General features: G+C 33.5%; 1 protein-coding gene across 4 annotated transcripts in view; it reads left to right on the forward strand.

Annotated features, from left to right (window-relative positions):
- The window catches only part of GRIK2 (glutamate ionotropic receptor kainate type subunit 2), a 352900-nt gene that overhangs the window by 215260 nt on the left and 115897 nt on the right, over positions 1-21743 (forward strand). For all 4 annotated transcript variants that reach the window (XM_054280406.1, XM_054280404.1, XM_054280407.1 and 1 more), the window contains one exon: positions 7237-7460. In XM_054280406.1, coding sequence (XP_054136381.1) covers positions 7237-7460 — 224 coding nt within the window. The remainder of the gene's footprint in view (positions 1-7236; positions 7461-21743) is intronic.

Raw genomic sequence — 21743 nt, forward strand, 5'->3', positions numbered from 1 at the left:
CATAGGTTTTTGCTTTTATAATTTGAAATTAAGAAAATTTACAATATTTCACTAGACCTTTTGAGGGCCAGAAGGATTGCTTTAAACCTAGATTGAAGATCATAAGACATGGGATTGACAGGGCTGAATGCTGCACATGATATTGAAATAGCTCAATTATTTTTCTATCCAGAAAAAAAAAAGTTTAATTAGAGAGTTCCTGCTGGTTTAGTACTATCATCCTCAGGGCACTGAAAATAATTCAGTTGTTTAAAAAAAATATACAAATAGCAAATAGAGTTAAAAAAAAACAAAACAGTGGGTGCAGCCTTACACAAGTCCAAAATACATGAAATGAAATTGATTATGTGTGTCTTAGGAAGAAAATCATGTTAATTCTATTTTTTATTTGACTTCTGTTTGTAAAAGGACCTTCTTTGTTATTGTTTATAATAATGATCAATTTCAGTTAAGTCTAAGACCTTGCAATCTAATGATTAATTGAGAATTCCAGGAGGTTGATTTTGTTCATGTTAATAAGTTTTAATCCATTAATTAATTAAACTGATGAAATTATAGCTTTCAAAAATTGCTAATTGAGTATTGTTAATCAATAAGAGGTGGCACATTCTGCAGTGATCTACTTCCATCCAAATGATATGCTAAAATGTTATTTGATTCCATTGTGAAAAATTGCAGACGACAATGTAATACAGAAAAATGGGATTAAGTCAAATTTGATACAAGTCAAAATTTATTGTGTGATTAAATGAGTTCACCAAAACAATTTTATAAAACCCCATCCATTTGAGAACAGAAATCATGTCAAAATTAAAAGATCTAGGAATTTTTCTGCCTTGAGTGCAGTAACTGAAATTCTAGGTGACAGCTGATTAGCAACTGGGAAAAAACCTGACGCTTCCAGGAAGTTGCACTAAATCTGGAAAGTATAACAATAAAAATCTTTTCTAGAAAAAAGGAATCAACATTACCTGCGTACTTTGTCTCAAGAAGGTGTGTATCAGCATGATGTCTAGTAATTTTAATGTTTGCCAAACATCTCTAGTACAAAAATACAACATCAGAAAGAGCGTGTAAAACAGTAAAGAAGAATTCTAACATTTTATTGTAACTATTCTCATTTTATTTTATTTTATTTTATTTTATTTTATTTTATTTTATTTTCTTAATGGAGGAGTCTCCCTCTCCTGAATTCTAAGCCACAGTATCACACAGTCTTTTTAATTTCTTTGACAATTTCTTCTTTCTGGGCGTATGTGAATCCTGCTCTTCTAACAATTAGAATAAACCTTTGTACAAAACTCCTGAAATTAAGTCATAAAAACTTTTATTTTACTGTTGAAATGCATAGTTACCCATGTTCCTGCTACATATAGTTTCATGGTCTACTGTCTCTAGTTCTTTTACAGAGAATTTGCTTACCTGTTGACTAGACTGAAGTTGGCTCAAAATAGTTTAGTGAAAGTGTATTATAAATCAACAGACAGAAACTATATATGTTTTTATTGAGTAATCATATTACATCTATTCAGCTATTAAATATTATCCAAACTGGCATAGGCAAATGACAATTGACTCGCACAACCCTGAAAAAGAGGAAATAATGTAAATTAACTAATTAGAGACCTCCTGCTGGTTTAGTACTATAATTTTTGTTAACTAAACATTCATGTAATAACAAAGGAGCAAACAGAAAACAATACCAAAAGTCAGTTCTAGACAACACTATGTTGATCAAAACATATGCTTTATCCTGTTTAAATCACTGAAGGAAGGATTCTGTGCATTCCATACATTCCGTTTTTGCCTAGTTGAATTAATATCAAAAGCTGTTTTAATGGTAGTGGACAGAATGCAAATTTCCTCTACAAAATTTTTTTCCTTTAAAAAAAAAAAATCTGCCTCTAAGTAAATGATCCTGTTGATTTCTAGACCAGGATCCTCTCTAAAAGGAGAGTAGATGAAAAAACCATTAGTTACCACTGCTGTTCAAGACTTTGCCAAGAAAAGAATTAACCATGCTGACACAAGAGGTTCTAAAGAAATGAAATCGCTGTGCAATATTACTGTCAATGAAATGAATTTGAGTAAACCACCTGTCTTCCAGTGACTTCTTGTTAGTTGCTGAACAAACACTGAGAAGCATCTCAGCAGTTGCAAACATATGTATTAGGTGAGCCAGTATCTACTGAAACTGTCTTCATATTTCTCTTTTTTATGTTAAAGTACTTTATTATGTTAATAAATTAGCAAGTGCTACTGTTCCATCTATAAGGGATATTATTAGCAATTAAGTTTAAATTATACCTATCAGGATACCAAAAATAAAAAGATATGACAAATTCAGCTATCAAATCTGGATTTTTTTTTTTTTTTACCTTATGGTACGTTACTCAAATTTGGCAAAGGTAATAATTTCTAGCAGCAGCTTTCCAGGACCTGTGAGGAGGTTATCAAGGAGCTCCATATGGGCTTTTCACAGAGGAGCCTGGCAGGAAGACCAAAGGCAACAGACATAAACTGAAAACCTCCAAGGGTGGAAATTGCATAAGCTCTCTAAGCAGCCTGCTCCACTGCTTGTCTGTAGAAACTTTTTCACTCTGTGGATAGACAAGCAGTGGACCAGCTTATCTAAAAATGTCATGTAGTCACCTTCCTTGGAGTTTTTCAACACTGACTGAGTAAAGTGCAAAAGAAAACTGTCTCATCCATGTAGATGTTTTGAACAGAAAATTGCACTAGACACCTCCTGATCTCTCCCCACTTGAATTGTACTATGATCCTGTAAAAGGCAGTAGAGAAACAATTTCTGTCAAAGTAATTTAAGTGGCTAGTTATAATAAAAATAGCGATAAAGCCCTAATAAGTTCCTAGTGGTTTCAAAGGAAATGAAGATCTTGTGATAAGACTAAAATTTCTTGTGGGGTATAAAATTTTCTATAATGTAGCAGCATGAACAAGGCAGTTTAGGATAGACTGTAAGCTTAAAAGCAAATTACAGATCTTATCTTTTCAAATGAGTGGCAGAGAAATGCACTTCTGTGAACAAGAATAATGCATAAGGTCTCTGTGCATTATGAATGTGTTAGACAGGTTTAAAGAATTGAAGCTGTGCTTTAACCTTCCTCTTTTATCTTGAGGATGCATTTTCTCCAAAGGGAATATAACTGAAATTCAACTCAGGTTAACAGTCTCAAAAATTTGACCTGAAGAAATTTACATATTGACTTAGGGTTTTAGGTTGAGGAAACATAGTAGATTAAACAAAAGCTGTATTAAGTTTTTCTTTTAAAAAAAGGCAAATTCCTTTATTTTCAAGAGTAATTGCAGGTAATAAGTGCATTGCTGCCTGTAGAGAAGTAAAATTGCTTAAATGTCTTTTCAGTGTATGTGTAGTTTTGAGCATATTATACAATTACAATATGATTGTACTGATTGACTGAAAAGACAACAGAGAATCAATAGTGTATGATTCCCTTTGCATTTATAGTATAAACATTAATTGTTGCTAAATCAATGCAAAATGTTAGGAGCAAAATTCTTACCAGAAGACTCCATTCACACTGTTTGAAATACTCAGATATTTTGGTGAAGTATTGTATAATTGTAGTGTCTAATTAAAAATAGCTATTAGCCGTTTTATTATTTCTGTGTCTAGATTATATTTAAATTCTTCATTTTTTTCAACAAAATAGGTGAGACAAAAGCTTTTCATAAAATTATCAGCAATAGAAAATTCAACTGGTGTTTGTTTTACCTTTCCCTGGTGTTATTAGTAGAAACTATGAAATTCTTTAAAGATTCTATTTCCCCCAAAATTATTGTGATTGTTTCTCCAGGGTTTATAGAGTTAATTTTCACAGAAAAAGCATCATTTTCTGCAAATACCAAATTTCTGTGCATGCTATGGCCATACACTACTCAGCATTAAAGTGCAGATTTCTTGCCGAAATTATTTTTATCTGCAAGCATAGATTGAATTCAGTATGATTTTAAAATCTCTCTTCTTAGAGGTTATGTGCCAAATTTAAACTGTACAAATGAAGAAAAATGTCCTCCCTTTTTCTCTTTGAATACTACTTGATGTAAAACAGTCACTGAACAAACTGCTTGGAAGTAAAATGTAAGGGACGAAGCAAAGGAGGATGACTTCAGCCTACCTTAGGCACTTCTGTATCAGAAATAAATCAGGGTTACCTTGAGATGTTGGTGAATGAGCGTCCTACAAGTGCACGTGGTAGCAAGACAGGGAAGCTTTATACATGAGTGAATGTTTATCCTTTGTCCCCACCTTGGTCAGGTAGGTGTTATGGTCAGGGTTATTCCTACCTGTATCATGGATGAGCTTCTGGTGCTTTCAAGGGATTCTTTACTGCCCTACTGTTATGATCAAGGGGGTGCTTCATTGCTCAGCTGGTTTGGTCCAGGTTTATCAGGAGCTCCTGGGTTCCTGAGGGATGGTTGGGACAGGCAGGGAGAGGATGCACAACTACAGCTTATTATCTGCAGTGCAGTGCTCTACATATCATAGATTAGGCTGTACAACTCCTCCATTTTGCTCAGGACCATGCCTCGCATTGGAATGTCCTTGTCAGACTGTTTCTAATCACTATTGTAACCTTTAGTTGCAGATTTTTTCTTTGTGGCAACTAGCTTACCTCACCAATCCTTGGATGCTCTTATAAAAATTTTTGTCATCTCAAGAAATAGTTAAGTGCTATTATGGATTGTGTTTTCAGATAGATATACATTTTATTAATTTAAAGATTAGAAGCATGCATACCTTCATTACAAAAAATGGAATAATTTATCATTACCAAATGAGAAAAATATTCTTTGTAATAGAACTTATCAAAAAGCCATGTTAGGATACACTAATTTGTTAATGTTATTAAATGTCAACTGATAAAATACTAATTTTACACTATTCCTCCCCTATTTGTGGCTAGAAGTAAATTAAAGATGATTCTCTTCCTTCTATATCTTCATTATAACTGAGCGTAGGAGAACTGGTACTGCACTTCTACAAACATGGCCCCTGCTTCCCCTGCTTTCTCATATTTACAAATAGTGCTCTTTTCAGAATGAAAGAATTTCCAGGAGAATTAATGATTTGAGATAAATGATATTAACAAAAGTTGTGTGTGGTAGCATTACATTTTCAAGTTAGTCATTTCCTCAGGTATTAAAGACTCCAAATTTTGGTTTTTTGGGTTTTTTTTTTTTTTTTTTTTTTTTTTTGTTTTTTTTTTTTTGTTAGATGCTTAATTTTTCTTATGGTGGTATTCTAGTTCAAACAGAGCTACTCACCTTTGAAGAGACTCTTAAGATGTCAAGTTATGTACATAAATTTTATATCTGTCGTCTCAGATTGGAATATCATTTCTATTCTGTCATATGTGACATATTATTTCTTGATCAATTATTCTTCTAATTTCATCTGCAACTTGGCTCCACTAGAGATAGTTACAACCTATGTTCATTTGCATATGTTCTTGTTTCCATCTAATGGTTAAGGGTTGGATTTTCCATGGTATTTATTAAAATAAATTATTTGTTATTCATTAAGGTTCTGTTAATATAATAAGACCAAAATTCACATCTACCAATAGCCTTCCAAAAGATCTAATTTATCTGTCTTTGGGAAGCTGCCTCTTCTAACAGTTTCTAGTCAGCTGCCTTCAGACTCTTTGGTTAAGGTCTGCTACTTGCCTCACAAACTAATATTGGGTTGTTATGTTTTTAAACTTCTTCATGTTGACCTATAACTTTTAATTCAAATTAGTTTTGGTTTCTTACTTTACCATTTTCTTTCTACATCAGCTGGAATATCATCAATAATATGCAATCTATAAAAAGTCATCCACTGTGGAATTAAGGCTTGCTGTTTTGATTAATAAGTTCTTAATACCAATGGAAATGAAATGCATGTAATTTTTTTGACCAGTAAACCCTTACCAAATAAAATTAACAGTGTCAACAAAGTTTCATATTGCAACTGACTACAGTAGATCTAATTATATAAATGTTCATAACAAGAATAGACCATAGAAGGACTTTGTATTAGGTAAGAAAATAAAAATTAAAATAAAAAGGAACACTGAAATGCTACATTGCATGGAAGTTTGAGTGTTACACAGTATAAACAATATCAAATGAGCAAAAAGTACATAAGTGTGTGGATTTATTTTATTTGGAATCATATCTCTGTATCTTAAAACAGGCATTCTGAAAATGGTATCATTTGTAACTATGCTACTTGGATATATTTCTTAGGTAACAGTACTCCATGGTAGCTATACCATTTCTGTCATTACATACCTGTATTTTGGTATGGTTTATAAAGAATTCTTATTTTACAGCTTTCCAGGTCTTGCACTATAAAATTTCTCACTGTGAACTTTCCTCTTTCTTATGTGTGTATGTGCACACACATACACATTCATGCATACACAGGAGTATTTCTAGTGTTGACAGAGATTAAGAAGTAGATTCTGTAGATTTTTGGTCACTCTGGTTTCCATTAGGTTTTGATTAAAAGAATAGCATAGGCCATTTACTAATCTCCTATGATTTATTCTTGTAATAACTAAAACTAAAGGTTAATTGACAAAATGCATTCAATTGATGAATTCATTTTAAGTAGTCCAACTAATTAATAACTATCTGTAAGTTTTGCAGTGATTCCCACAAGTGAGTAAGGACAGTTGTACTTTGTTAGAACATCCTCAGCAACCTTGCAGGTGTAGCACTTTCAGTTTTAAACTGATCTTCATTTTGTACCATTTTTATCCTAAAATATGAAGAACTGCTTTCTGGTTCTTTCCCTGCACTCATACTAGTATATTCACATATGCTTCACAAATATATTTGCTTCTAAAAAGCACAGTGAGGGAGTGACAAAGAGAAGACATAAGCTGAAATGCACAAAAAATAAAGTTTTAAAGTATGTGATAACAGATGTTCATGTTTTCTGCAAGATGCAATATTTTTCTTCATTTGTATCTTTGTACTAGTGTTTTTAATTTTTTCTAAATGCTATGTCAGTTTTGCAAAGAGGAAGTAGAATAAATCTGTTTCCTTAGTTATAGAGAGAAGAATTTTAAATTTCAGGCAACCTAGTACAAGAACAAACATCCTCCATACAAAGTTTGTATTTTGCATTATCTTATTGTCTGCTTCAGCCTGTTGCTTCTGACTTATGGCCTTTTTCTCTTTTTGTATTTCTGTCAACAGAAAGCTGACCTTGCAGTTGCTCCATTGGCAATTACCTATGTTCGTGAGAAGGTCATCGACTTTTCCAAGCCCTTTATGACTCTTGGAATAAGTATTTTGTACCGCAAGCCCAATGGTACAAACCCGGGCGTCTTCTCCTTCCTGAATCCTCTCTCCCCTGATATCTGGATGTATATTCTGCTGGCTTACTTGGGTGTCAGTTGTGTGCTCTTTGTCATAGCCAGGTAACATGTCAACTTTTGTGATTTTTTTGGCAATTGTTACCATTTTTTTCTTACTAATAATTGTCAAAAGTCACAAAACTTTTCTTACTTTCATGCTCTTATATTTAAACTTCATGATTTACAGAAGGATAATGATGAGGGTTCTCACTATTAATATTCTCCACTGCCATACTAAGTCTCCAGTTTGTTACTGGACTATTTCCCTAAGTCTTGAGTATGCTAGCTAGATTCTTTCTTTTATTTAAAAATATAGAGACACTAGAAAGTTTTTTAAATAGCTTTTCCCAATAAGTCTGCATTTAGAAATCCAGGGTTTGCATGTTTTATTTTGTTACTCTGATTTGTTTTTATGCTGTGGTGCTCAATCTCAATTTGAGTACTTAGCTGCCCATGTTACTTCTAGATGTCCAATCTGGGCCTCTATCAGTTGTAAATTTGTGTAGATTAGTATCTTTGAAGTAGGATAACAATATTTATTTTTTAATTTTCTGCTAGTTGAAATTCCTGAGATACTTCACAGAATTTAAAGTCTCTGAGTGCACTGTTTTTGGAAGCTTAGTTGAGCTTTTAGAATTAAGGAACTTGATACCTGAATTGTTAAATTATAAATTTACTTTATATATATATAGCTCACTTTTTTATCAGTTTTTTTTTAAACCCAAATGAGCAGAAAAACATCTTTTGTCAAAAAATCCCAATATGTTTACCATTTCCTTCTTAACACTAGGGCTGAGTTCAGATGCTCACAGAAATACAGACTTACATGTGGCTTTGGCGTTTGTCATAACAGCAGAAAAAGCTCAGAGCAGTGTATGAAATCTCTTTTCCCCTTGTAGTCACTTGCAATTTTTTTAATCAAATGCATGTGAACTATATTGGCTTTTATCTCTTTTATAAGATGGGGTCTTTTTGTTTGAGTTGATAATGAAATCTCACTTCAGTCCTGAGATTTCCATGATTTTGTGCTGTGGTTCACAGTAGAAAATCTTCATATATTTCTTTTTCTATTGTGCTGTATTTAGTATCAGGATTCTCCATCTCTCTTTGATACTCTCTGTTTCATTTTGGAGAAGTTGTATCATTCCTATATTAGGAAGAAGTAAATATTTTTAGAAACCAGTTTAAGGGTAATTTATCACCTGTAGATGAAGTACATGCAGTATTGAAGTAATATAGATGAAACTGAAACACATTTTGTAATGGAAGACTTTACTGTGTGCCATTTTGAAAAGTCTGCTTTAAAGAGCCAGGGTTATCATGAAAGTTTCTTGAAAGACCCCTGTTTTAGTGGACTATATAACAAAGAGTACAATATTTTCTGAGGTGTTCCAGACAGTACAATAGCTTCTGAGGTGTTCCTGCCATACAGATACCTCTGAAAGCACAGCCAAGCATAAATCACAACTGTTATCTTGTGAAATATGAAACATAAAATATTTATGTATATGTCCAAAAGTTTTAACCCTACTGGTATCACTGAAGGACATATTCAGCATGATGCACAGTGCTTTTGACAGGTAGCTCCCACTAATGTTAGTAGGATTTGTATGGCTGAGTTCCTACTTATGCTTTGAGAATGTGCCTTGACATGATTTTTTAGCAAAGATAGATTTTCTTGAAGCTGATTTTTTTTTCTATTTTTTAAATTAAGGTATTTGGCCACTTGAGCTCACTAACAGAACAGGAAGGAATATTTATTTTTATATAGAAATACCAGATATTAGAGCAATAATGCTGACATTTCTTTTCACTTCTCTGTTTTTGTGATGAGCACCATTAATTCCTTATGTAATTGGAAGCATTATCTTAATTGTAAAGCAATACAGAATATATTTTATACTGAGCAAAGAAGTTTTATTTCTGTAGAATTGTATAAGATATCTTTTTTACACATAAATTTATACCAGCCTTCATATCTAGAGATTTTCAATATTTCTTAACTGGTACAATCAAATATTGATAACACATTTAGAAATAAAAGATGTAGGGTTATGTAAGACAATCTACAGATTTTATTCATAATGCAGAATGACTTAATAGTAAGTGATAACATTTTCTAACGTTATTGCTCGTAAAAGGAAACAGGTCTAAATTGAAAATTGAATTTCCTGCTGAATACTAAGCAGAAACAACGAAGAACATTATTCAAAAGATAAAGACCTGTTTGAAAATAAAATTCAAAAATTTTATCTGTCATGTAAAGAGAGATACTTAAAAGTGTGTTTGTGAAGAGGACTTTGCAGTATAGTGGTATATCTTTTCAGCACAGATTATAGGTTAGGTATTGCACAGCTGATGGTGTATTTTACAGTCCTGGTGTTGTGAAACTCCTAGACTGAGTGCCACTAGTTTAATAGGGTCTACCCAGAGTTCCTTATTAAGAAGTTTTCTACTCCATAACAATCCTTCCATAATGGATGTTTAACTAGCAGTGTTTCATAATAATTACTTTCTGTTTCATAATAAGGTATGCCTTTGTTTGGAGCAGTGCTTAGTATGTCTTTTATGATATAATGTCTTGTAATTACAGATCATCAGAGTGTTCAGTATAGAATATTTATTTTAAAATTGAAACCTCCCATTTTTGTGTCAAAGGTTTTGTGGTGTTATTGTTTCACCATGTCTTCCAAACCATGTTGGCATGTAAGAGCATGATACATCTAAAATGGAAAGTACCATTCTATGGTGTCTCTTGGATCTCACTCATTAATTAGTGGTATTGTGATATTTAAGAAAAGATGAAGAAATTAGTAAAAGCTTCAAGAATACGTAAGAATTAATTTTCAAAATACTTCCATAGAAAGAGAAATATAAATCTATATCAGTCCTTTTCTTAATTTGCAAGACCATTGGATTTTCCTTCCAATTTTAGAATGATCTATAAAGAGCTGTAATCTTTACACACTCAACAAGACAAGGAGCTAGGAAAGATTTATGTGCTAGCTTGAGGGCTTTTCTATTTTATTTTCCTCTTTTAGTTCCACCCAAAAGACAATTCTACTTTTGAACAGACAGATTCTGCATTGCACCTCTGTATCTTGTTTGTTGCTGCTGTTGAATCTCAGTAGTTAGGATGGTTAGTCTCTGGAAGTTCCTTGCTTTGTTGTACAGGCTGATGACCGATCTATGAACCCAGTCTGCTTGACACTAAGTCTATTCATTTTCTGTGAACTGAGAATTTCATATAGTATTTTTTCCTGTTGTGGCAACAGTAATAGATCTTCCTGGTGCTAGGTAGCATTGTCTTTTTGTGTCTACTAGCAGTGTCTTGTGTCATCTGAAAACCTGCTGCATTCAAATACCAAACCTTTATCACTCTGCCTTTACTAGTTTCTTGGATTGAAAATACCAGTTAAATTCACAATTTAGATGTGATTAGGAGGAAAACTAGAACCTCAGTAAAGCACACCAGCTGCTTTTTGGACTTCTGTCAATTACACATTTTCTGATCTGTATAATCAAAAATCTCAATTGGTGAAATTTCTTTTTATTTCTATCTGTTGCTGCAATCCATTGTACCATTTCAAAGCAACATGCTGTTTTCTTACAGTGTTGTGTATCAACTTCATAAATCCATATTGTCCCTTCTTTTTCATCAGTCTGTGTACAAGAAAAAGACACTTCCTATTTTTGGCCTGCAAAATCTAATATATTAATTACTGGAGGATCCTTCCCTTTCTATGTAGGCATTATGAACAAAACCAGTTTTATGCTTTGAAAAATGCTTAATATGTTTTATTTGCATAGGTCTTCCTATATATTACTTTCAAAATTAATCTTCAGCTAAGTTTTCTTGTGTCTATATTGCATTTTTGAGTCTCGTGCAGAATTTTAAACTTCCATGTCTTTTTGTCTCTTTTTTGAAAACATAGATTGGAGACTAAATTCCTTAAATGTTTTTATAAAATAATTTTATGCCTAATTTACTGGATGTCTAGTAATTCCCTGAACACTGATGGATTTCTATGTGTAGTAAGGTCTTTTTTGTTTCTGTGGACATATCTGTCTGTCATAAAGAAATTCACTCTTAAGTGACCTATCTTCAAAACTGGAAGAGATACAGCTGCCTTAGTGAGGTACTTCATTTTTACAGATCAGATGTGAAGCAGATAACCTATCCTGGCTAAGACTGTCCACTACTGAGCTCTTGTGCTTTTCACACTGAGCTGTCCAAAGTATCAGTGACTATTGTGGAAATATACATTAAACTGTGCTCACTACCACAACTGCTAATTTTAAATCATGGGTTGTCATTTTAAAGGGCTTATTTGCCTTTACTTGTAACACATTTTTTATGCTAGGACTTCTTGCCTTATCCTCCCTTTGGAATTATTCCTTTCTACATCTTCTAAATCAAGCTCTTGTGCTGCTTCCAGCTGCCAAAGCGTTTGTTGTCACCTATTTTTCCATTTCTTCATAAGCACTGATTAGAGCACAATGAATGTTGCCTCATCAACAAATTATATTTTTCTCTTACCAGCTGGAATAAAACATAATTAAATGAGACAAGTCCTAAAAAGTCTCCACACATTTATCTTAATCTTTTCTCTGTGAAAAAGCTTGGGAATAGCCTGCTGCTTCAGACTGTAACAGATGCCTGGGCATTAAGTCTCTCTGGAGTGCATGCATATCCTTTTACATCTCATCAGTCTTCATTTTCATTTTATATTTTTGATCAGCTGATTTCTGTCCTTAACCTTGGCTGATTGATCTTGAAACCACTTCTTGAAAACCACCTTGATGGAAAGGAATGACTGAGAGAATGAGAGGAAACTATTATTCCAGTTACTATGGAGCTCTGGTTCCTAAATTACTATGTTGATAGTCAACCAAGTTGGAAGTTAGCATATTTGCCCTTTATTTTTAACAAGCATGCTTTCTATGAGAATTTTATCTCCTGAAGTCTCCCTAGAGAACTGCAGCATATGCTATGAGGTGTTTTCAGGAAAAGATTCATCATTCTATAGGGCAATCCACATGTCAATACTGAAATCTGCTTCTCTTACAGAGTTTTAAGATAGTCTTGGCTCAATTGTAATGCAAAGTATTAATTTTTCCTCTGTTGTAATGCAAGTATTATGCACTTTTCACTCTACAATAAAATGCTGTGCAAGTAGACAAGGCTAAAAGTACACCAAAAATTACACTCCTACCAAAATTGTTCCACAACAATTATCTCAAAATCAGAAAATTTAATTTCTTTAAAATCAAGTTGCACCTCATGGCCTTTAGCTGATTGCTTCCAAAAGATTCTGTATAGTCTGCTTCATTTCATATAATTTTGTTTCTGGTTGAAAAGCAAATCCTTGCTAATGCTAAAGATCATTCTTATTGGGAAAAAAAAAAAAAAAATTAACTGTGCCAGCCTCTGGAACACTGAGTTTTTTTATCAAGTGTACCTTGTCATGCAGATTGCATAACAAGAATTTTTCTCTCTCTTTGTTGACTTTTCAAGCTTTTTTAATTAATTAATATATTTGTGTAGCTATACCAAGAAATCCTTTATGACAATGTTCTAGAAAACCTACTTGCTGAACTAAATTTCTTCTCCTTTACGTGAGAACTGAGAAATTTTAATTTTAGAATTCTAACCTTTAAATGAAGTTTCAATAAATGAGGTAATATAAAGAAGACACAGCAGTTATATCTTAATTTATTGCACTCATAAGCAGATTATGAAGAACTATTTTTTTACTTAGTCAATCCTGCTAAATGTTATAACGATGAAATTGTACAGTCATCTTATCTGGATGGCAGTCACTGGAAATTTTGTGAGCAAGACTTGTCCATGTTATTTCAAATATGCTCAGATGCTTCTAAGTAATCTTTAAATTGTTAAATATTTTATTGTGCCATTATTGGTAAAATAGTTCATGTAAACCATTTATAGCAGCATAAATATACAATCAGTATTTGAGTAATTAAGTAATTTTCTGTGGCTAGCACACAGAACTGATGATTCGTCCCATTTCTATATAAAAACTGCAAAAAACCTGGAATTTTAATTCCTTCTCATAGTCATCATCTGGCTTGTGTAATTATTTTGAGAAGTTATGATTTAGATCAACATCAGCGCTATAAAATCTAAATGTTTTGGATGAGCATATGTGGCTTAAAGAAGGACATGTATAGCAAAGTTAAGCAACAATCTCCCACTTTGCATTTTGACGCTTGCAAGAATGCTTTGATCTCTCTGGCTCCTCCAGAAGAAATTTAATGTTAGTTTATGAAATTTATAGTTTATAAATAAGCAACCCAGTATGCATCCTCATCCTAACCCCTCAAGGTTTGCTTGAACCACTTCTTCCAATGCTTCCAGTCTCCTTCAGCTGTTCCACAAGAGACAAGAATTCCAGGAGGTCTATGAGTCTACACACGAGCACAACACCTACATAATAACCTCTATTATAATACTGTTAGAGATCACAGTAAGCAAAAACTTTTCTTTTAAACTTCTTAGCATATATATCCTCCTAACATTTTAGGGATAAAAATCCCCAGTTCTCTAAATCCTTGCTATATTGGTGCTAAGTCAATCTGAAACCCCAGGTGCTACTTGCTGTGCATCAGAACTATGAAGAAACCACTGCCAGCAAAATAACTAAAATGACTACTGAGGTTGGCTGAGAAAATCATAACCAACTGCTTTAGCAGTCCAACAGAAAATATAGTACTACCTCTTGGCTAAATCTCTATATGCATATTTTACAAGAAAACATATTCACTTGAAGAGAGGAAAATTCTGGATTCCTATGTGAAAAAAACTGAGTTTTCCCTGCACCTCTCATGATGTAGAATTTTAGGAAAGCGGTAGGTTTGGTGACTTCTGCCTAAAGGAAAGCACCTCGTAATATGCATTTTTTGTCCAGCTGGTTCACCAGTATGTTTTATGTTAATTATTGTTCCTTTGTGGATTACCCTAATCAGATTTTATTTTTTTGTTAATGAAGAGTATAGAAGTATCTTAATGATGCTGTCAAGAGTTGAAAATGGCCTTGAAACTCCATCCTTTCTGTTGTTTTTTTTTTTTCTCATTTTCATATTTTGGAAGACATCACAAGGCTCAAGAATTCATTACTAACTACCCAAGAACCTAGGTGTTTTAATGGCGGCACTGAATGGTAACTCTGTTCATCCTTAAGGAATTTTATGTCTCTTGCTACCAGCAACTCAATCTCTTCATTCTCACACACACTTATTTAAGTACCCATTCTGACTTTACTTTTGTGACTCCCTACATGGAGGTTTTGCATATTTTAAAACACATATTTCCTCTGCATATTGATAAAACATTGCTATGCAGTCTTTCACAGAATCTGAGGGTATTTATAGAAAGGTGTTTCAAAAGTCATGTTGAACTTTTCATTCTGTGATTTCTTCTTTGTTTCAGTTACTCATTTACATATTTCACTGAGTGTTTGACTGCCCAAACATGTCAGGGTCCTAAATATACTTTTGAATCTCAACAGTATCTTGAATCTTAAGATCTTAAGGGTTTTCACTAAAGCTTTTAGAGAGAATACAGTTTGATAAACAATCGTCACTAGTAAAATCTTTAAGTTTTCATTGATGAATAGCTGATGAAATTATGGGTGTACTCAGTGGCTTTCTATTTTGATTTTTGACTGACTAGAATTGTTCTATTTGTTTCATTGAGTTTCACAGAATTTATTGCTAGACATCTGTCTCAATGCCATTCACTTTTTATCTAAATCATTATTTCTAACTGCCTGTGACAGTTTAATAATTACATTTGCATTCCCTTCGTCTTTAGAACAAGCTCGGAGATGCTGAAAGATCTTATGCCACACTGTATTGTCATTTCTTTTCAGGCACACATAATCTTGTCTTATACACTCATAATTGAGTTTATATGCCCAGTTTCCTGTGACTTTATTTTTGCACACTCTGTGGCCGAGTTAAAATCTTATAAACATACATACTCTGAAAATTGTTTTTGAAAGTATCTCTGCAGTCAAAACAGCCATATTTCTCATAAAATACTTCTAGTTGTCTTTAGATAATTGGGTTTAACTGAAAACAAAGTAGATGTCCTCTATCTAATTTTGTGTTTTCAGATGTCTTGGATAAACATTTTCCCTAAGTGAGTCAAGATCTGGAGATTTTGTCAAGAGTTCTATGGCATCACAAAAATGAATGCTTCATATCTACTATGGGCAGTGATCTGTTAATTTCTTTGTACTGTATTAACATCCACTAACAAATAATGCCATAGTCCATGCTTATAAAAATCCATCTGAGGAAAAATTTTTTTTTAGTTTTGAAAGATCCTTTTTTTTAATAAGCCCTTATTAATTACCAGCATATATAGTACATGGGAAGAATATTGGATTGCTTTTATGAAGTAGTTTACTTGAAAATAGGTTGAGTCTCCAGAAAAAGTGCTGTCAATTCAGTTTTTTTGAAATTGGATAATTTAATTCTGTTTTGTCAAAAGTTTCTTCCTCTATATGTAGCAAGTTTAGACTTGGCACTTTGTATATTTATTTAGCAGATGATCACAGGGAACATCAAATATGCCTAAAGAGAAGGATTCCTCTATACATAAAACTGAATGCTTTTAAAGCTAAAATTATCTTTTTGAGAAAGATCCGTGCCTCTTATGTTTTTGGAGTTATGAGACAAAAAGTTTATTTGTTTAATTGAGGCTTTATTTATTTCATGTGGTTTACTCTGGCATGTATAGTATACATGGGGAGAAGGAAACTGTAACTCTCACCAAAATGCACAGCAGCAATTTTCTCATGAGATATGCAAAACCTCATTCTCATGAGATATGTAATCCCCCTACCTAAAGAACAGAACACAAGGATGTACTGGAATGGAAATAGAGTCAAGGATCCAAGAAGGAACCACAGTGTTTTCAAAAGATTTTGATAATAATTGGTGTGCGTACTAATTTGAAAATGTGCAAGTTAGCTTATTGACTGATTCCTTTCCATCAGCACCAGTGTCTGAATTAACAGAGTGCCTGATATATTAGAAAATTAATTCAACCAGCAGCTGAACTGTTGGTGTTATTTTGTTTGCTTGTTAGCTTTGATTTCATTTGCTGTTTTGGCTTGTTTAAGTTTTTTTTCCCCCAAAGTCAAACCAGAAAACCGATGTAGGAGATATTTTATTTATTGAAGTCATTTCATATATTCATCTTGCTTGGAACACTTGACTAACAGTGAACACTCTCCTCATAAAAAAAGTGGAGGATATGGTGAAGGGATGGAAAATGTAATGTCAGAAGTCATGGTTTCTATTTACCCTTCTTCTGGAGGACCCAGAAAAACAAAATGACATTGAGCAAAGATGGCTGAAGGATTGAAAAGATCTCTTTATGCTAAATAAGCCAAACATATTAAAAATATTATTACATTTTTACAAAATATGTGGATCCATATGCAATAAACTTCTTTATTTAATCTACATTAAGAGAGAGAGGTAAAGCTTTGGAAGAAAAGTCAAGATGATACAATGGTTATTAACCTTGTAGAAAATTCTAGGAACAGATGTTCAGTGGAATTAAACAGTTTATGCAGGATAGTATTTCAGAGTTCTCTGTTGGATTATTTGGTTTCAGGATTATTTGAAGGAAAGGAAAACTTGGGTAACAGAAGTGTTTTATGAATTTTACTCCTTTATTTTCTAAAATAGACCTTGTCCTGTTACACAGTGTTAAAAATGCAGATGCAATTCTCAAGTACTTTTAGATATTTGTAACTGAATAGTCAATTTTCAAATTGCTTGGAGTGGTGGAACATACCTGTTAGAATCTAAGGGATTTTTTAATTTGTTTGGGTTTTTTCTTTCTTTTTCAAAATAAGCATAGGTTTCTGACTCCAGAACCAGAAGTAATCTAGGTTTTGCAAATTTAGCTACCGCAAATTTCTAAATCTCTTTTCTCTCAATCATCATTATTATATTCTGAGAAATAAATTGAAGTAGATTTTTAAATAGAGCTAAATTGAAGGGAAAACAAACAGAAAAATAAAACCCCCAAACCAAAATAAACTTAACAGAAATTTATCTATTTGAAAGATAGAGCATTTGTTTATTGGAGGAAAAACTTAATAGACTTAGCTAATGGTTAAACATTAGACTCCAAACCAGAAGCATATCTTTAAAAGAAGTAAAGAATTAAAAAGGGAATATTTCTGGAATTTAAGTGTTCTAACTGTTAGAAAAATAAGATTGTTCAAGACAAGTTTCTGTAGACAGGCATATGGGAATTATTTCTCTCCAGATCTTTCTGATTTAGCTATTTCCAGTTTACCTTTCATATGCAAGACTTCCGCCTCTAACTCAATAGAGAGTATTAGTCATTTAAGCACTGAAAGGGCTTGATCAGAAATCAGTCTGAAAAAACAAGTACAATAAGTGGTTTTGATACTGAAATAAAATCTGTAGTGTGTCCTTTAAACATTTCTGTTTTATGTATGGAAGTCACTCAGTGTTTACTCAAATCATGATGAAGTTGCTTTTGTGTAAATCCAGTCATACATTTTCAGGCTTAAGAATAGTGGGTGCCTATTTGTTGTGTTGTTTTGTTTGTTTATTTGGTTAGTTTTTGTAATTTATTACTGTATTATCAAAAAATTTTGTCTTAGGCAACAAAGGTATCCTTCTTACAGGAAAGTTATTCAAAAATATTAAAAATTTTGAGCACCATGGTTAAAAATGCCGCATCAGCTGAGGGATATAGGTTATTTTATTAGAAAATAGTGTGTTTAAAATATCAAAAAGTTTGTCATTAATAATTCTTACAGCACATCAGAGATTAGTTTGAATATAAGTAATTTTTTAATTAATAGAGTTGTTCTGGCATATCACTCTCATGATACTGTTTGTTTTGCTTTGTGTGGCCGTTAGACATGTGGTACCTCCACTTGCCATTTAGGATTTTCCTAAACTCTTTACAACAGATAGCTGCTAGCTGTGAGAAAGAAACACGAAGACAATGCTATTTCAGCTTGATGAGCCAATTAATATAATTTCAGAAGACTAAAGATAGCAAACCACTCAGATGTTCTGCCTCTTTCCATTTGCTTTTCTTCTTTCCTCAACTATGTGGGGAGGAAAGCTACATGGAAAACTCCTTATGGGGTGAATAGTGAAGTGGTAGATAGCAAAAGAAGGTTATATAATTTCTTTCCATTCTTCCAGATATTCTTGGTCTTTCTTAGGAGAAATAGTTTTAGCTTTACATAGAACAGGATGCAATTTGTTTTTAACTTGCTTTGTTTGTAGAAGTAAAGATATAGTGTTCTGTAATACAGAACTATCACCAGGGATATCAAACAGTTTTCAGCTAACAGGTAGTACAGCAATTAGTTCATGTGCTCGAGAAATTTTCTTGGTAGATATTTTGGAGGGAAAATCAAAAGGCTTATAGCATAATGAATGTTCAGAGAAGTTCCTTTGGAAGGAATTCCACTGCTTAGAAAATTCTCTGGTTTTGTGGCTGACACAATGTAACCAATTAGCCCAGTCCAGAAGAAAAATGGAAGCAGGCTGCAGAATTTTTTGCATCGCACTGCTTTGCCGTGCTCACAGAGCGTGGCAAATTTAACGTCAAGTTGCAAAAATAGCTGAAAAAGGCTTCAAATTTGTCATATTTATCCTCCACACACTTCTCTCTCTTACTTTCTCTCTCCTGCTCTCGTCTCCTTCTAAATGAGCATGCTAGAGGAGAGTCAGTACTTAATCTTGTCAAACTCTGGTCAGTGTGCCCTTCGTTTATGGCAACAAAAGGAATTTTCACCTTGCTTCAAATGTAACTGTAATTGGATAAGTTACTAGGTGGACACATACCAGAGGCTCCTCATAACTTTCTGCTCAGCTGCTGCTAGAAGCTCAGCTCTGATTTAAGCTTAAAGGTCAATGGGGGTTTTTAATGTTCATAACACCTTCCTCCTCATCCTGCCCTCTATGCTGTAGAGTAATTTGTGCCCGAACGAAAGCAAATGTCAACAGCAGCAAGAATGATGGTGTTGTGCCTCTATGCACAAATCTATATGACTCCACAGGTGAAAGCAGTGAAGATCTCTGGCTGGTAGGGAGGCTTGATTGGGCTTTCCTGTAACACAGGACAGCTTTCAGAGCATCACTGAGCAGGATCGTGTCATGCTGTTACTTAGCCAACACCAAATAAGTATTTGATGCTTTAAACAATTCACAGCTCAGAAGGAGTATTTAAATAATTTAAATAGTTAAATAGGAGTAAAATTTCTACAAATTATGAAGAAAATTTAATGAAAAATTTGTAAATTTCTTAAGAAGTTAGGTTCAGCAGTTATTGTTCTTCAGCTATGTAGGCAGGAGAATATTTCAGTTTGCTGTTTACATTTTAAGGCAATAGAATTTTGAGGAGGATTTTGAAAGAGAGGTATTGATTTTTGCCTTGAGGCTATTCTCAGTCTGGAGTCTGAATAAGATTCAACTGGCACTGGTGGAACAGCTACACAGGTTATCCTATGGTAGTGACATTAAAATCTCTTCAAAGTTTGTCTTTGTATTGGAGAAGAACAGTGGATATAAGGAACAGAAAAAATAAGAAAATCTGAAAAGTTACATTTCAGATTAGTTTATGTGGAAAGGAATGTATTTGAAAGTGTTGAAACTTGATGGAATGATCTGCAGATATGTGGGACAGGACCATGCATTTACTGCCCTTGCAGAAACATAAAAATTGCCTCTAGAGCCTTTATCTCTGAGACACTGGTATTGCAGCAGCTGAATCTCTCCAGTGTTCTTTAACTCACATACGTTTGTTTTGACAGTTTGGTCAGAGGGAAGAAAGATTAAATTCAGGTAGGCCATGTGATATTAATGGCAGTATGTTTTGAGTCCAGTGATAGGGCTGTACAGAATACAGAATAAAGTCACATGAGTGATCCTTGATAATAAAAAGTTGATGCAATTGACCTTCTTCAAAAGAGAAGAAAGATAAAGGCCTATGCATAGTCTGTTTCTGTTGAAAAGAATGTTGCTGCATATGGAACAGTTTGGATCTAGTCTCGATGTTGTTGAAATACTACTCCTAGAATCACAGTTTCTTGGAAAAACATCTAAAAGAAATACTTTGCTGAGTCAAAACTTGAAATACTTAGTATCCTAACAGAGTTTTATTAAATTGGAGAGCCGGAGGGGTGAATTCCAGCTGACTGATAGCTCTGTGAAGGAGGCATCTTGGTGGTGGTCATGTGAGGATGTGAGTTTCTGACTATCAGAGCTGTCAATCAAAGAAGCACTGGTATTTCATTAATATTGAGCTGAATATATTATAGCCAGCTCATATCCAGGCCTCAGGGTGTTATTTGAAGGTGAGAGGAAGGTTTCTAGATAATGAAAAAAACCCAAACCCAAAACAACTTCAAATAATATTTATCCATGATCAGGATATGGAGCTGCAATTCAGCAGGGTCCCTGAAGAAAGCCCTTGTGTTTCAGCTGCAGTTATTAACAATTTTAAAATGTGTCTTGTGTTTGAATTCCTTTAACCATAATCTTTCCTGAAGAAAGCCTGTGTGTTCCATTAGCAGCAACTGATATATTTGTACAATTATTAGTACAAATTGTACAAGCTGAAAGTTGTAATGGTATAATCAGAAAGGAGGAAACATTTTGTAATCAACTGCCGGTAGTACACGATTGCCCTATCATGTTCCTGCAGTATCAGCTTGGCATACAAGCTCTCACTGGTTTGACAGTGGCACAGTGGATTCTAAAGACTGTGTATGAACATTGCAAGGGCTGGAGTTCAGGGCTTGCTTTCTGGCACAGAGGGACAGAAAATTCCGAATGATTAAATGGTCCATCATCCCAGTTATCCCCCTGTTCTTACTTACAGGATTACCTGTTTCTTTAAACCACATCTGAGTGTAGCATAGGCCAAAATTGTCAACAGGAATGCTCTAACAAATAAATTGTATGGATCATCGCATGCCTCTGCTGAAGTCTGAGTCCTTCCCTTCACTTACTGATACAGATATAACCATGGCAGTTCATAGAATATATGCATTCCTATTTATTGTAAATTTTTGATGAGAAATAATTTAAGCACTTTAAAAGAAAAATTATTGATATATTTATATTATGTAGGAATATTAAGCAAAAATATTATACTCTCTTTTTTTTAGAGAGGGTGGAAAACCAAAGAACACCACATCAAAAAAAAAAGGCAACCAACCAAATTCTAAACCAAACCACAAAACAACAATTTTCCAGGTCTTAATTTGTGACGACAAAGCTTTTGCAATCAGAATGACATAT

This window comes from Melozone crissalis, unplaced genomic scaffold, assembly GCF_028551555.1.
Source record: "Melozone crissalis strain CALT ecotype California unplaced genomic scaffold, PUWL_Pcris_2 ptg000027l_1, whole genome shotgun sequence".
NCBI lineage: Eukaryota > Metazoa > Chordata > Aves > Passeriformes > Passerellidae > Melozone > Melozone crissalis.